The 16,441-nt window shown below is 45.7% G+C and overlaps 1 protein-coding gene across 1 annotated transcript in view; it reads right to left on the reverse strand.

The window, feature by feature from the left end:
- ATRN (attractin) overlaps positions 1–6,849 on the reverse strand; it is a 140,874-nt gene extending 134,025 nt beyond the window's left edge. The window contains exon 1 of the mRNA XM_056489025.1: positions 6,500–6,849. Within this exon, the coding sequence (XP_056345000.1) occupies positions 6,500–6,804 (305 nt within the window). The 5' untranslated portion in view covers positions 6,805–6,849. The remainder of the gene's footprint in view (positions 1–6,499) is intronic.
- Between the last annotated feature and the right edge of the window lie 9,592 nt (positions 6,850–16,441).

Here is a 16,441-nt window from a genome sequence, read left to right on the forward strand (position 1 = left end):
AACTTTTGCTCACAAAAGCTTCAGAGGAACAAGCCAGGAAAGTCAAATCCATCACATACATTCCAAACATTATTTAAATGTATCAAGACACAGGATAAAAGGATTGCTGGTCCTAGATTTTGTTGTTGTTGTTGTTAATTAAAGAAATCAACAGTTTTCTGTGAAAACAGTGGTAAGCTCAGTCATTTTTTGGTATTTCCGTGTAAGCTATTTATGTTAAATGTAAATTGATGAAGAGTGTAACGAACACCTGGTTGGACCTGAGCTTATTTTATTAGTTGCCAAGAGAGGCTGTGGCTGCCCCATTCCTAGAAGTGTTCAAGATCAGGTTGGACAGGGTTTGGAGCAACCTGCTCTAGTGAAAGGTGCCCCTGCCCACCGCAGGGGTTAGAACGGGAAGACCTTTAAGGCTCCTCCCAGCTCAAACCATTCTGTGATTATTTTTCATCCAAAATGGAAGGAACAACTGAGACTGAAATACTGGAAAAATCTAGAGCAGTGTCAGACAACTGCTAAGGAATTCAGGCAGGTATTCCCTGATACTTACAGAAACAGAGAAATGAGACAGAAATGGTGACCGCTGCAGATAAGGAGGTGTTTGTAAGTCTAAGTCAGTGATATGTCCCTGGATTTGGCAGGCAGAGGAATGTTATCCTTTATCTGCTCTGTTTCAGGAGGTCTCAAGCTCAGACATGCTCAGCAAGAAGACAGGAACAGGACAGGACTTACTCCTCTCTCTCACACATAAAGTGTTCAGTGATTCCAACAATTCCAATAGGGATTCCAAAGCTCCAATAGGGAAGGCACTGGATATGTGTGAAGCAGAGATGATGGGGTGGATCCAGCATGAGCTGTTTTATCTGACTGCTCTGAATTTTCCACTACTGCCTCCTTACTATAAAGCAGACTGAAAAAAAAGCAGTGAGCTTATTGTAAACATTAACAAAACCTCCCGCAAGTCAAATATTTATGCTGCACGTTTAGTGCATGGCAGAAACTGCAGAACAACTCAGATATTTCAAATATACTGAATAATTTCACAGGTGAAGTTTTGTTCTTAAAACAGACCCAGTAAAATATCAGATCATCCAATATAACAGTGCAAGAACACAGAATTCAGATTAAATATTAGCCATGAGTTTCTCAATGAACAGACCATTTAAATATAATCATGGAATGGTTTGGGTGGGAAAGGACCTTGACGACCATCTAGTCTCACAATGCTGCCATGGTACCTTCCACTAAACCAGGTTGCTTCAAGCCATAAAATATATATTTATATATTATATACATGTATGGATTGACAGAAATATAGATATGCATGCATAAAGATATCCACACATACCTCCAAGAACTAAATAAAAGCATATAATTGTTCTTTTTTTCTCGGTGTATTCATTACAATTGATGATGTTTAAGTATTTCCTACCTGAATAGCTAATTCTTTTTTACCAGTGCATAGTGCTTGAGCAAGCCTTTCATTAAGCAGCATGGAAGAGAAAATAATTTTAAAGCACAATAATATCCTAATGAAAAGGGAGAAACAGAATGGGGATCAGGCACAAATGCAGCTCCCAGATCTAATTTGAGCACTTAAACTGATTTGATTCAAATTGCCAACATCCTTGGATCTATTAAGCAGCTTCCTGACCTTCCTAAATCTACATACTGCCTCAGGTAGCTTTTTAAAGACAATAGTTTGTATTTAAGCTTTTGACCAAAAGCTCCTATTTCTTTAACAAAGAGAATTGTGATAGCTCTTTTCCAGCTCACACTCTCTCAGGTTGTGATTTACAAAAATCTAGAGATAAAATTCCTCTTCACTGTAATATTCTTTGGCCAAGGACACTCTACTAACACCAAGTCCTTCATAACATTTAATCAGCAACACATAACTGCTACCATTATATTAATAAAAAGAGAGTTTAAAGGATACACTCTAATCTTTATTTTACCCTCCAACTGTCAGACAAAATGGTTAAGTCCTGCTTAACATTTGCCATCTCCCACCACAGAAGAAGTATTACCATGAAAGGTGCATCAGTGTCTTTACACACAAAATCCATATTCCTGGAATTATTTGGTATTTCATTATACAGTCAAAATATTATTTTCAGCTACCGCCATACATCAAACTGCCCATCAGTGAGCCTACACACACAATCCACACACACTGACTGTTCAAGAAGTCAATCATTACCCTGAAGTTGTTAATCCAACCCTTTACAACCTCAGGACAATAAATCCAGGTGAACCAGAGGTCATTTCTTGTCCTGTGCTTTACCTGCCCTGTATGGTGAAGAGCAGCTGAGAGAGCTAAGGGGGCTCAGCCTGGAAAAACTCAGGGCGTTAGAATGAGAAGAGCTCATTCTTACTCTCTCTAAAACTCCCTGACAGAAGAGTGCAGCCAGGGGGAGTTGGCCTCTACTCCCAGGGGAAAGAGACAGGACCAAGAGGAAATGGCCTCAAGTTGCACTTGCGGTGGAGGGCTAGACTGGATTCTGGAGAAAATGTCTTCATGGAAAGGTTGGTCAGGCACTGGAACCGACTGCCCAGGAAAGTGGCTGAGTTCCCATCCCTGGAAGTGTTCAAAAACATGCAGACGTGGTTAGTGGTGATTTTGGCAGTGCTGGGGCAGTTGGAGTCTGTGACCTTAGAGGGCTTTTCCAACCTTTATTCCATCTGCTAATTAGGCAGCTGCCTGACAACTCAGTTTAGACAGGACAAGAGGCTGTGTCACTGAGTTGCAGATAGTGCTCTGAAGAGTCTGTTAACCAACTGTGCAGCATCTTTTTTATCGTACAATAATCAATGATGCCAGTTTCATTCTCAAATTTGGAGCTCCCAAGCTCCCATTGCTCAGGATGCTGCTGCAGCTCTTTGACTGGGAAATTTCTCATCCCTCCCAGCAGCTCCTCTCCTGCCCATATCATGGCATGTCGAAGGCCTCAACAGCCTCCAGCCAGCCCAGAGCCCTCTGGAGGTTTGTACTGAAACAGAAGACACAACACATCAGGTACATTTTATGTTTTCTATTTCAGCTTCCATTAACACCAAGATGTTTATCTTTGAACAACTAAAGTGGCTGGTTCCACACCTTAAAAAGGTCACCTGAAGTCCTTCCTAAATCAGCCTTCTACCTTTAAAGACCACCACTGATCTGGAGTGTGTTACTCATACATCTAACTGCAGTCTGAAAATAAGATTCCCCAGGGAAAAAGGGAAACAGAATATTAGCAGAATGCCATTCGATGCTACAACGTTCATCCTTCACCGTGAACACGAGATGTGAGAGATTATTAAGTTAGCAAGGCACTAGGTGTATCTTTACAATGTAAATGTAAACAGTCAAGGCCACAAATATAGTCATCATATACATCTAGATAAGATAGGATGATTAACATGCCAAACTTAATTACATCTCTCAATCCAGAAGATAAACTCATAAAATATGCTGCACTTGGAAAATAATTTTCACCTGCTCTTCTACTTCTCATTTGTACCTACAGAATCTAACAACAAGTCCTTTAAAGCCAAACTTGACAACCGTGAATCAAAAAAAACCTCCTGTGGAGGCAATTCTGACAGGAGACAGAAAACTCGACGCATGTGAAAGAAGACACATGACTGCAAAACTCTGAACACTGCTTGCTTGCACTTCTCAGAGCTCCATGTTTAAAAACATTACTAGAAACTTCAACTCCTTAATAAACTAATAAACAGACAAATAAACCATCTACAGAGAAAAGCATACATTATATTTTCAGGCAAAATTTTAGACTAGAACTATAAGCAAGAAAGAAAAAAGAAGCTTTATCAAAACAGGTAAGAGGATAAAAAATTGAGGTTCTATTAGCAGTGAATATATACTAATTCTTTTTTTTTTTAATTTGGATTACAATATGGAAAATAAGCCTCTCAAATCCAGTCCCCTTAAAATTACAAATATCTTAAGTTTCTCCAAGAAACTACAGGTATGAGGCTATTCCTTCAAGCTATCTCCCAACTAAAAGAAAATGCTTATCATGACAGTGGCAAAAAGACACTGAAAAGGCAGGTTTAACCTCCAGGGCTTGCCCAGCTTTGAATTGTTTCTACATAAAATCCCTTTTAAACTCTTTGCAACACATACTCATCTACAGACTGCCAATAAGTATGAGTAAAAAATTAAAGTATTTTTCTTCCATGAGTTCAGGTTATACAGATAGTTACCCTCCTCCCAAATCCATCAGGAATGTCATCGAGGAGTGCATGGTACTTTCAGCAGCTCCCCAAGAAAGCAGTCACTGCCTAGGATAATCATCCTTTTCTCATTTCCTTCTTTTCCAGGAATCAGCTCTGCCAGGGAATTCACCTAACGCATGCAGACACACACACACACTGCCTCTCTCACTGCCACAGCTGACAAATCCAAGGCAGGTAACCAACTTACAGAAACCTTTGCCATAAAAGAGAAGCCAGGGAGCATCCCCAGCCTATTTGCAAGAAGATTTCCATTTTCTCCTCCAGTGGGATACACTTCAGACACACAACCCAACACTAAAATAACTGGCCCCAGCACTACAGAAATGCACTTTCCATCATCATATAGCCCAAAAATCAGCATCCTGTGCAGACATCCCCCACTACCACACACAGTCGTTAGCACATAGCCTGGAACAGGGCAGAGTCAGGGGGTTCTGGCCCCCCACCCAGACACCTCCTTTAGCCTTTTTTACTCAAAAAAACCCAAAACTTTGAAGCAGCAGGACTCTCCTAATACCCTCTGTCCTGTTCAATCTCCATCCACTGCCCAGTCTTCCCAGTCTTGTCTCCCCATAAGCCCAGGAGCTTTCTTCCACCAGGCTGCTATTCCCACTGTCCCTTCCTAAGAGCCAGTAGCATTACAGTTCCAGAAGATGAGCCTCCCAAATGCCAACTATTCCTACAAGGATATTGGTTCTCTCCCCTGAAATAACCTTTAACCAAAACCAGCACCTGCTGATCTGCCAAGAGGAGCTTCCTTAAACGGCCCCTCAAACACCTCTAAAGTCTCCACCCAGCCCTAACATTCACTTGCATGCCCCTTCCCTCCAACCTGTTTTCAGTCTGATCTAGTCCCATCTCCACATTAGTCCTTCTCCCCACCCAGGAACTGGCCCCACACTCACGCTGTCCTTCTCTATCCTGCTCCTCACTGCTCCCATCTGCTTCCAACTCCAGCCACATCCACACACCCCCATTCACCCACTATCCTTAGACTTCCATTTATATAGTCCCCAAACCTAACACTGCTGCCAAAAAAATATCCCCCTACCACTCCCCTCCAGCCTTACTTTCTGTCCAGACCTACTAAAAGTTAAACCAAACATTTTCCTGGCTCTGCAATCCATCACACCTAGACCCCAGTGATCCAGTACCGTACTACCACATCCCTGCTCCTATACAGCCCCTTAAGAGTGGCTGATCACAAACTGATCAGCAGTTATGCCTCTGCAACACCAAAAATTCAGCCCCCAAAGGGGTGCCTCTCTGCACTACAAACATCCCATACTCACCAACTGTGGCACTCAACATCCACATCCCATTGCTCCCAGACCCTCTCAGGATGCCTCAACCACTCTGTGGAACTCCACACCTAGCCTTCCACACTGTAATCCCATCACACCCATGCTGCCATCACCTCTCTGTTTCCACACACCCACTTCTCCCTCTACATCCCCTTTGTCCCCCTGCATGGCTCCTGTCTGTCCCTTTGCACTCACATCCCTCTGAATCAGTCCCACTCTCATACCCTCATTGCACAGAGACCCAGCCCCTGTTCTCCCCACAACACGATCCTACTCTGCCCTAACACCTCCATCCTTACTGTCACCTGCACCTGCCCCTCGCCTTCATCATCACCTGGACCTACCTCTTACCTTTATCATCACCTCAGTGTCCCTCACCTCCCTTTGACCTGCCACTCACCTTTAGTGTCACTTCCACCTGCCGCTCACCTTTAACCTCACCTGGTCCCGCCCCTGACTTCTGCTGTCAGCCGGTCCTTCCCCTCGCACCAGGACCCTACTGTCCTTACTCACCATCCCTGGACCCTCCTCAGCCTCCCATCCCGTCTGAGTGTCCAAACCTGCTTCTCGTACCCACCCCCCTATTTCCCTCAAGTGCTCCATTAGGCAACCTGACCCGGGCCACCGAGCCACTGATGTCCTCTCCTTCCTCCCTTGCCCTGTCCTTCACCCCCAACCCTGATGTGGCTGCCACACACTCCCCTCCGTACCCCAAACCAGCCCGATCCCCGTGGTCCAAACTAACTCCGCACTCAAACCAGCCCCGCACCCTCGAGCCAGCCTTTCATGCCCGTACCCTAAACCTAACCCCTCGCTCCTAAGCCAGTCCCGAACGGCGAACCAAGCCCGAAGCAGCCCCTCCACCCCCGTCCAACCCGACCCCCCGTGTCCCCGCGCTACGCCCTCCACCCCAAGGCACGTCCCCGCCCTCCCGCTCCGCGGGGTCTCACCTGAAGCGGCCCCCGCAGTGCTGGCACTGGTCGCCCACCCAGCCTGGCTGGCACTCGCACTGCCCGGTGCCCGGCTGGCACCGCCCGCCGTTGGCGCACGGCTTGTCGCATTCCTTGGACACCGCCACTTCCTCGCCGGCGGCGGCGGCGGGGCCCAGCACCAACAGCAGCAGCAGCGCCAGCAGCGGCGGCGGCGGCGGTGCCGCTGACCTCCCGCCCCGCCTTCCCGGTCCCCGCCGCGCCATCTGCGGCCGCTGCCGGCTCGGAGCGGGGCGGGCGGGGGGCGGCGGCACAACGCGGACCATCGGCCGCCGCGGGGCCTCCGCCGATCCCGCTACGGTGGCCGCGAGTGGGGGGGGAACCGGGAGGCGGGGCCAGTGACGTCACCCTCGCGGCCATGGCGGCGGGGAGGGGGCGGATCAGGGAGTCATAGAGTCACAGGATCGGCCCGCTGATTACAATCCCCAGTTTAGAAATACTAAAGGCAGTTCTTGGTTAGGTCCTGCAGCTGCAGAACTCTTCACTTAGGGGCGAGTTTCTCACCTCAGCAAGTTTAAGAAGCAGAGATTAAAACACACGGCAATTCCCAAACCGTGAAATGGCATTTCCCGGGAAATGAGTCAATTTAAAATTGAGCTGTAAAATCAAAGCCCCTTTACTGCTCCGCATTAGTTAAATGTTACAGGTGAGAAAGCAGCAGCTGGCACAGATACAGCACGAGCAGTGCCCCAGTTAGAGGAAGGCTAATTGGAGTAACAGAGTCACAGAATCACTGGGAGTGGAAAAGAGCTCCAGGATCACCCAGCCCGAGCTGTGACCCCGCACCACCTTGTCAGACAGCCCAGGACACCGAGCGCCACGGACGAGTCGCTCCTTGGACACCTCCAGGAGTGGGGACTCCACCACCTCCCTGGCCAGCCCCTTCCGTGTGCCTGACATTCCTTTCCATGAAGAAATTCCTTCTGATGTCCAAACTCTCCCTTGCCATAACTTGAGGCCGTTCCCTCTCCTCCTGTTCTTGTTCCCATTCCCAGAGCCCAAATCCCCCCAGCTGTCCCCTCCTGGCAGGGAGTTGTGCAGAGCCACAAGGTCGTGGGATGGGATGGGATGGGATGGGATGGGATGGGATGGGATGGGATGGGATGGGATGGGATGGGATGGGATGGGATGGGATGGGATGGGATGGGATGGGATGGGATGGGATGGGATGGGATGGGATGGGATGGGATGGGATGGGATTTAAGATCCCTTCTGACTCAAACCACTCTGTGATGTTATGATTCTAATTGTGTAAACAAAAAAAAAGGGGGATCTGAAAAAAGGATCCCTACCCTGGAAAACAAGCTAATGATCTCCAAGGATTTCTGGGCCCTAATTTGTAACAGCAAAGGTCTGAGGAAGGAAGAATAAAGAAGTTAAAAGTCATTATCTGTTGAATTTGTGGGTAAAGCAGCAAACTCTGTTGGACATACACCAAGAATGTCCTTTGCAGCAGGAAGAGTGAAAATTTTAGACCTTTAATTTTTAACAGAGTGAAAAAGGTGTGAGAAAGTTGGCAGTGTTTGAAGTTCTTGGCTAACTGTTACCTTTGGTCTGTCTCCAGCAATATGATTGTGTCCAGACTTACACAAATGGTTTTGAGTGAGGAAAGATGTCAACAGTTGTGAATTTATTATTAAAGGAAAAAAAGGGGAAAAGATACTATTCACATTTTTCTCTCCAAAAGAATGCACAGACACACAGCAGACTGGGTGGAAATAGCCAACTCACCATATTTAAATAATTAATTTCTGTTTAGAAATTCGAATGTTAGTTACTTGTCTGAGGGAGGTTCTCAATGGGAGCTTAGTGATTTCTATGTGAGTTACTGGGATAATGAAGGGTGTTGAGCAGATAGGAAAGAAAGCATTCTAAAGAATGTTTGGTTTTTTTCTTGTCAGTCAATTATCTTTAGCAAAACCATTGCTCAGAGATTTTTCCTTTTCTGCTTGAAGCCTCAAGAAGGAGGATTAAATCTTGGGTTTAGTTTGACACTGCTGGGCTGGGCTGACCAGGTATTCAAAGGCAAAATAAAACTAGAAAGGTGTGAGTGATGAGAACTGGGTTGCAAATCCCTTGTAGTCTATGCAGAAATGGAGGCACAGAGAGGCTATTTCTACATACATCTCTTTTCCTGGGACACAGACAACTGCCACCATGCCCTGAATCTGTGGATTCAGATACCTAGTCATTTCCCAAGGTGCAGCCAGAATAGCCAGTCTGGCTCTGAGAGTCAGCCAGCTCAGGATACAGGCAATGCATGACACTGCTGTCTGGATTATCACTGTGGTGGGGTGACCCTGGCTGGACACCGGGGTCCTAAAACTGCTCTCACTCCCCTCCTCAGCTAGGCATGGAAAGAAAATACAATTAAAGGCTCATTGTTGGGATAAGTGCAGGAAAAGATCAGTCACTGGTTACTGTCATGGGCAAAACAGATTGAGGAAATCAGCTTAACCAATCAAATCAGAGTAGAGCAATGAGAAATAAACCCAAATCTTAAATCACTTTTCCCCCACCCCTCCTTTCTTCCCAGGCTCAATTTCCCTCCTGATTCTCTGCCTCCTCCTTCTAAGTGGTACAGGGGGAGAGGGAAAGGGGCTGTGGTGAGTCCCTCACACATTGTCTCTGTCGCTCCTTTCTCCTCAGGGGTTGGACTTCTCACACTCTCCCTCTGCTCCAGCGTGGGCTTCCCAAGGGGTCACAGCCTCCTTCAGGCATCCATATGGTCTGGCATGGGGTGTCATGCTGCAGGTGGATCTTGCATCCCCACACCCTCCGTGGCTCCATCAGACACGGAGGGAAGCTCCAGCACCTCCTCTCAGGAGCCACTCTCGGATCAAAGCCTTGTCACCCAAAACCAGCACAGTCACACAGGTGCTGCCAGGACAAGTTGCTCTCACCAAGTGATGTCAAAAAGTTCCAACCAGTGGAAGCGTTTCTGGCATGGCTCTAAAACACTGCATGGATTAGCCAGATACAGCCAGCTCAGGGCTGGGGTTGTCAAATATTATCCCCATCTTCTACTTTGTTTTTCCTTGCATCTGTTTGAGTTCACTTGCAGTTATCAGTGATAACAGTACTTATATTTTCACAACATCTGCTCCCCCCTTTCTTGCCAAGCATAGCTCACTGTTGCACAAAAGACAAAAAGTAAAAACATTAGGTAAGGGTGCAAATAGGCTTGGAGAAATTGTTCCCATCTAGATAGCAGTTGAATTTCTCTTCAGTGTGTCACATTTAGCAAACTGCTTCTGTGCTCAGGGTTTTTATCCAGCTAAGCAGATAAAGCACAAGGTGCCATCCGTCCTTGGATCTCTCACCACCGTTTTCCCAACAGTACTTCCTTAAAAGTCATAAAATCATAGAATCACAGAATCACAAAATGGTTTGGGTTGGAAGGGATCTCGAAGCTTGTCTCATTCTAACCCCCTGACATGGACAGGGGCACCCAAGTCCTGTCCAACCTTGCCTTAAACTCTTCCAGGGACAGGGCAGCCACAACTTTCCTGGGCAACCTGGAAATCAGCAATTCAAAAGGTTTTTGCCGTTGGGGAATCAAAAGTTTTTTGACAGATGACTGGAATTATTAGATCTGTGCAGTGGTTAATGTTTTTTATTGGGCAAACTTTAAATCACTTAATGAAAGAGTTAAGAAGGATCATCCAGTGAATGAAAACAGGAAGAGTTCTGGCATCACAGCCCAGATAACAGTGTTCATCTGCTGCCTGTGGCAAATCTCAAATACTTGGGGGAAGCATAATATCTGTGAGTGTTGCACAAGAGAAGGAATCCTTTCCTTATCTTATTAGTGATCACACTGCCCTCCCTGGCACTGTCTGCATCAAATACTAGCTGCAGGAGATAATTACACTTACATTAACTTTAATCTGTTTCATTTTAACATGCAAAAAAAGTTAAAAAATATTTGGGGTTTTTTGTTGTTGTTGTTGCTGTTGTTTAATTTTGTTTTGTTTTGTTTTGTTTTGTTTTGTTTCGTTTTTGGAGGTGTTCTTTTGTTTGTTTGCTTTAGAGTTTTTTTGTCGGTTTTTATTCTGGTTTTGTTTGGGGTTTTGTTTGTTTGTTAGTTTGGTTTGATTTTTGGTGTTTTTTTTGTTTTGTTTTTTATTCACAGGCAACTTGCTGACATGAATTGTTGTTTGAAAGGAGAGGAGTTAGGTTAGCCCAGAGTTCTGACTGGGGTATTTTTTTTTCAAAAACCAAAAATATTTCATAATAGATGTACTAGAATGGTTAAAACTCCCTTTCCTGGCAACAGGCACAGCAGGACAATGGTGTATTTGCAAACTTGATGATCCTTGGGGATCCTTTCTCACTCAGGCTACTCTGTCCATTATATTCTGACTCACACAACTTTATGAAGTAAGTGAAATAAACAACCAATTCAACAGCCATTTCCATAGACATTGATTTTGGACAACTATAAACAAGCAAGTACAACAAGCAAACTTCGAGCAAACAAGCAAGTACAACAAGCAAACTTCGAGCAAACAAGCAAGTACCACCAGCACTGAATTAGGTCTGGAATGAGTAGTTACACTCACCTCTGTTCACTTTTACTGCCAAACATTTATGGCCCCATCTGTTGTCGTTATGTGTGCAGTTGAATCCATATTTACACAGCACATATTTGCTCTGTATATAAGCCAAGTTACTACCCACTTCATATGCCCAATGACAGGATAGCAGGATGTGCTAATTAATGAATTTGCCTCTGGGGTGAAATTATGTCTGCATTAAGAAGGTTTACATTGATATTAATAAGGTCAGAACATCAGTGCTGATGGCTGAGTCATGGCTGAGCTGGGTATCGCAGACACGTAAACAATGGATCTTCCCTAGGAGGCTGGTTCAATGGTATGTTTATCAAAATAGATCAAGTCATGGTGATATCAGAGGTCAAAAATTACATAAAACCATAATGCTGCATCATACAGGCTTTTTGTCTGCTGTTGAGATGAGCTCACATCTCATGAGTCCTGAACTTCAGAAATAACTCCCTTGCGAAGGGCCTAGAATCAACTCTCTCCAATTATCTTGTAACCCAGCATCACCAGTTTTTCTACTCCTCACCCAACCAGTTGTTTCCTCCCATTACAACCTCTGCCCACATTCCCAAATCCTCAGCACCTTTCACCTTGTCCTGTTTAAGGTCCTTCAATTTTCCCCAAAACTCCTCTTTCCTTTGCTTCTGAGTGCTTCACCTCTGCAGCACCAGTGAAGTCTGAATCCAAACACAATCATGCCCAGCCAAAATGTATTCACTCAAGATGCTTGTTTGCTTGTTTGTGGAGGTGTGTGAGGCAACTCTACACGTAAAAACTGCCAGGTGGCCTTGTCATAAAATCCCACAATGATTTAGGTTGAAAGGGACCTTAAAGACCACCTTGTTCCACTCCCTGCCATGGTGGGACCACTAGATCAGACTGCTGCAAGCCCTGTCCAATCTGGCCTTGAACCATTCCAGAGATGGGGCAGCCACAGCCTCTCTAGACAAGCTGTACTAAAGACTCACCATCCTCACAGGAAAGAATTTTTGCTAATATCTACTCTAACCTGCTCTCTGGCAGTGGGAAGCCATTCCCCCTAGTCTTGTCATTCCAGGTTCTTGTTCAAGGTTTGTCTCCAGCTCTCTGGTAACCCCTTTGGGCACTGGAAGGTACTCAAAGACTGGAGACTTCTCCAAGCTAACAACCCCAACTCTTCCTTCGAAACACTCTCTGGGTCATTTGAAGGACTTGTTTCTTTTTTTTTTTTTCCCCTCTCCATATTTCCTGCAAACAACTCACCCTTGTTTTGTTTCAGTTCCCTTGACCCTATCCCAGACCTCACAATGGTACAAGTCCCCCTCATACCAAAGAGCTTTTCCACCCCAAGTTCCCAAGCTGATACAAATATCAGAATGGCAGGAGTAAGCAGAGAAACCCTCTATTTTCTACCCACCCAACTGGAAATCATGCTATGAGCATGTTTGACAACACAAATCCAATTAATAAGCACATTTAGGTATAAATTTAGAGTTCGCTAGAGGTCTAATTTGACATCTCTTTTTCCTTTATTTAGATGTGGGTGGCCAAAGGTCCTTTGAAAAAGTGCTTAATAAGGGCAGAAATATAGTAGTTCAAGTGGTACCAAGAACAAAGGTCTGAGAGATTTGCAGGCACAATAATGATGAATAGCAGAATAATAACTACATCTGCACAATTGCTTTAGATTTTTAGGATAGGGGAAATCTATTAATAAAACTTTATTGAAGCACAGAAATTGGGAGAGAAATGAAGAACAGTGCACTCTTCCAAAGCTGCTGAGGACACGGTGTTTAGTGAGACTGAAAACTGCATGTGAACTTGGGTTATGTGCAGGGTCCAGGAAGAACTCTAGTAATTACAAAAGTTTGGGGTTTGGTTTTCCATGTAATTCAAAATAAAAAGTATTTCATAGATCATAGAATGTTTTAAGTTGGAAGGGACATTAAAGATAATATGTAGAACCAGGAAGGCTGCTGGATTCATCCAGGTTCAGCAAAAAGCATCTCAGTGACCAAATTACTTGCAGTGTATCTTCTCTGTCTCCTTTTTGTAGATTTTCTATTTTGAGATCATGTCTTGAAAGAGATTCATGGAAAGATTTGATCCATTTGTCTCCATCTGATTTTAGGGAGAAGATGTGTAGGCTCTGAAGAGCAGCATTTGATGGCCTCAAGTTAGTTAACTATGAAACCAAGGTATCTGTTTGGGAAAATGTTGATTTATATAGACCAGGTACTAAAGTTAGGGCCAGACCTGGGAAGTGTGGCTCCCAGCCCAGAGCTGTATTCTCTGTAAAACCACTCCTCCAAAGTCCTGGCATATTCTGACATAACCTCCACCTTAACAATGAAAATCAAAATATTACATAAAGAACAAAGAGGGCAAAGGAAAAAGAAAATGTCAAAGGAAAGTAACTTGCATGTCTTGGGAACAGAAGAAACATTTCAGTGAGCCATCTCTGACAAACATTTTTTGAAAACTAACACAGAATAGTATATTTGCTTCACAGAAAAAGCCAACTACATGCTCAAACCCCTGTATTTATAAAAAGAAAGGCTGTGTTGCAAGCAACTCTTCTGCATAGAGGAATCCTTCAGGTTTCAGCCTGCTCTTTGGAAGGAGCTTGTTAACTACATCAGCCTTTTTTCAAGTGTGGAGCAAAGTCCCAAGTGCAGCAAGTAATTGAAAGACCATTGACCAAGAATAGCAAGTTAGATGCAGTCAGGGGAGACCCTGGATGCTATATAAACAGCTCTGTTTCCCTCCTTCCTTCCAGCACAGAGCCCAGCAAGAGCATAACAAAAGGCATTCAGAGGCACCACTGGAGCCTGGGATAAGGTGACCATCCCCACATTCTTGGGGAAGAGGCTGAAAAGATAAGAACTGCTGGCATTATTCAGGCTGTTCTTGGGTGGAAAAAAGGGAGGCAAAACAGTTTTGTATATTCAAAACCAAACCCCAAACAAAACAGTGAAGACAGGCTGCACATTGTTCAGGGCCACACTAGACATTCTGCTTTTCACACGGAGAAGCATCTCTGCTGTGTCTGATCTCAGTGACTCTCTGATGTCGGGGCTGGGGGAGCAGCTGGTGCCCATGGTGGTTTGGTAGAGCAAAAGCCCTGGCAGCCCCATGATGGGTGCAAGACTCCCCCTGCAAACACCATCGTGAGGGTGCAGACAGGCAGGCAGATTGTGCCAATATGTTTGAGAAGGTCTCACCTCCCTTAGAGAGATTTACCGATGAGGAAGAGGAGAAGGGAAGGACATGCTATTGCATTTGTGCCTCCCCATCCTCTCTTCTTCCCCAGGTCATTTGCAGAGGCTCCAGAAGCACAACACTTCCTTGCCTCAGCCCTTTCTGTTGGGAGCTGAGCAGTGCTGCCCAACCCTCACCAACGCAGCTACAAGGAAACGTGTCCTTGACACGCAGCCTAGCACTGGCTGACTCAGATATCTGGGGTGGGAACACCTTCCCCAGTCAGCCCCTGGTATTGCTGTTCCTGTGGCATGTTTTACTTCCTGGGAAGAGGCATGGCCCCATCAGAGGGGCTATGGGGAGGTCAGGCACCGCTCCAGGGATGCAGGTGTGTTTCCAGCTGCAGCACAGACAGACCCTATACAATACCCAACTTCTGCTGCGTGCCATTCCATTACCAGTTCACTCTCTCTTCCCCCTCTGGCTCACAGGTCAAGTTGCTTCCTTCCAGTTCTTGGGAGAGATGTCGGAATGGTGTTCACTCTCTAGGAGAAGATACTGAGCTCCATTTTCTCAGCTGCTTGAAGCCTTAACCACCTTCCCTGGCTACAGGGAAACAGCAGTGGCAGGAGACACCAACCTTGGGCTCCAGGGCTGTTTTGGTGACTCCCTGTCAAAAATCTCTGCTGGAATGTATGCCTGGTTCTTGCTGGGGGATGAAGTAGGGCTGGCTGAGGTTGCTTGGGCACCTGCCTCTTGGCTGAAGCTAACATGACAGCATGTCTCAGGAGAGCCACTCCTGACAAAGATCTGATGGTATGAGGCTGTATGCAAAACATGCTGTTAAAAAGCTAGTGAGTGCGAAATCCTTTCTATGGTTGACTCCTCAGTGTTCCCGACAAAAACAGCTTTGGAGCTCCTCATCTCCAGCTCCACGGAGCTCGGGCTGGTGGCCTTTCAGTGCTGTGCTGTTCTGCTGGTCTACCAGCTCTCCCCTTAGCTCTCACACAGGACTGGAAGGAGCCATTGGAAACATGAACTTCATGCTGTAGAAAAGAGAAACCATCAAAAAGTTAGACTCTAAAAGCATGTCCAGGAAAAGGAAGAGATCTGGGGAAGGGTCATCAGACATGGGAAGCATGTCTGATGTGGAGCAGCTGAGGGAGCTAGGGGTGTTCAGACTGGGAAAAAGGAGGCTCAGGGGGCACCTTCTCACACTCTGCAACTCCCTGACAGGAGGGGACAGCCAGGTGGGGGTTGGGTTCATTTCCCAAATAACAAGTGACAGCACAAGAAAACGTGACCTCAAGCTGTGCTAGGGGAGGTTCAAGTTGCATATGAGGGAGAATTTCTTCATGGAAAGGATTGTCCAGCCCTAGCACAGGCTGCCCAGGGCAGTGGTAGAGTGTCCCATCCCTGGAGGGATTTAAAAGACATGCGGATGTGGGACTTGGGGACATGGCTTAGTGGTGGCCCTGGCAGTGCCCTGGCAGTTGGACTCAATGGTCTTAGAGCACTTTTCCAATCTTAATGACTCTGTTATTCTATGAAAGCACAAATACCCTCATCCTGACATTTACAAGAACAGAAATGCCTGAGTGTAACATGGGCTCTACTTCCTCAGTAGCATGTTGCTTCTCAGAGCTTATTGGTTTTCATACAAACCCCTCAGTGGTGACGCCCCTGAAGTTTCTTGCACCTTGCTTGTTTGCAGCCAGACACAGTAGAGCTGTGGCAGCAGAAGTGCATTGAATCTATATGTCCATGGCTGAGGAATGGAAATTATGTCTTACATTATGTTGTCTTGCATTTAATATATCTCATCCTTGAGATGTCTGCAAACTGCATCGCACACCAGTACCTTAAAGCTCTAAGATTTGGAGCATTGTCAGCCCAGCTCTGGAAGAGCTTGCCTGAAGGGAGCTCCAGATTCATACCAGTCGAATACCATCAGCTAGAGGAGAGCCGCTCCTTTTTCATAGTAGAGTACTTCACCTCTGCTCTGGAGACAGGCTGCGAGAGTTGGGATTGTTCAGACTGGAGATGAGAAAGCTCCAGGGAGACCTTTGAGGCACCTCTAGTGTCTGGAGATGTTGAAGAACCATCTGGATGCTATCCTGTGCCATGTACTCTAGGATGACCCTTTTAGAGCAGG

Source organism: Oenanthe melanoleuca, chromosome 4 (genome assembly GCF_029582105.1).
Source record: "Oenanthe melanoleuca isolate GR-GAL-2019-014 chromosome 4, OMel1.0, whole genome shotgun sequence".
Lineage (NCBI taxonomy): Eukaryota > Metazoa > Chordata > Aves > Passeriformes > Muscicapidae > Oenanthe > Oenanthe melanoleuca.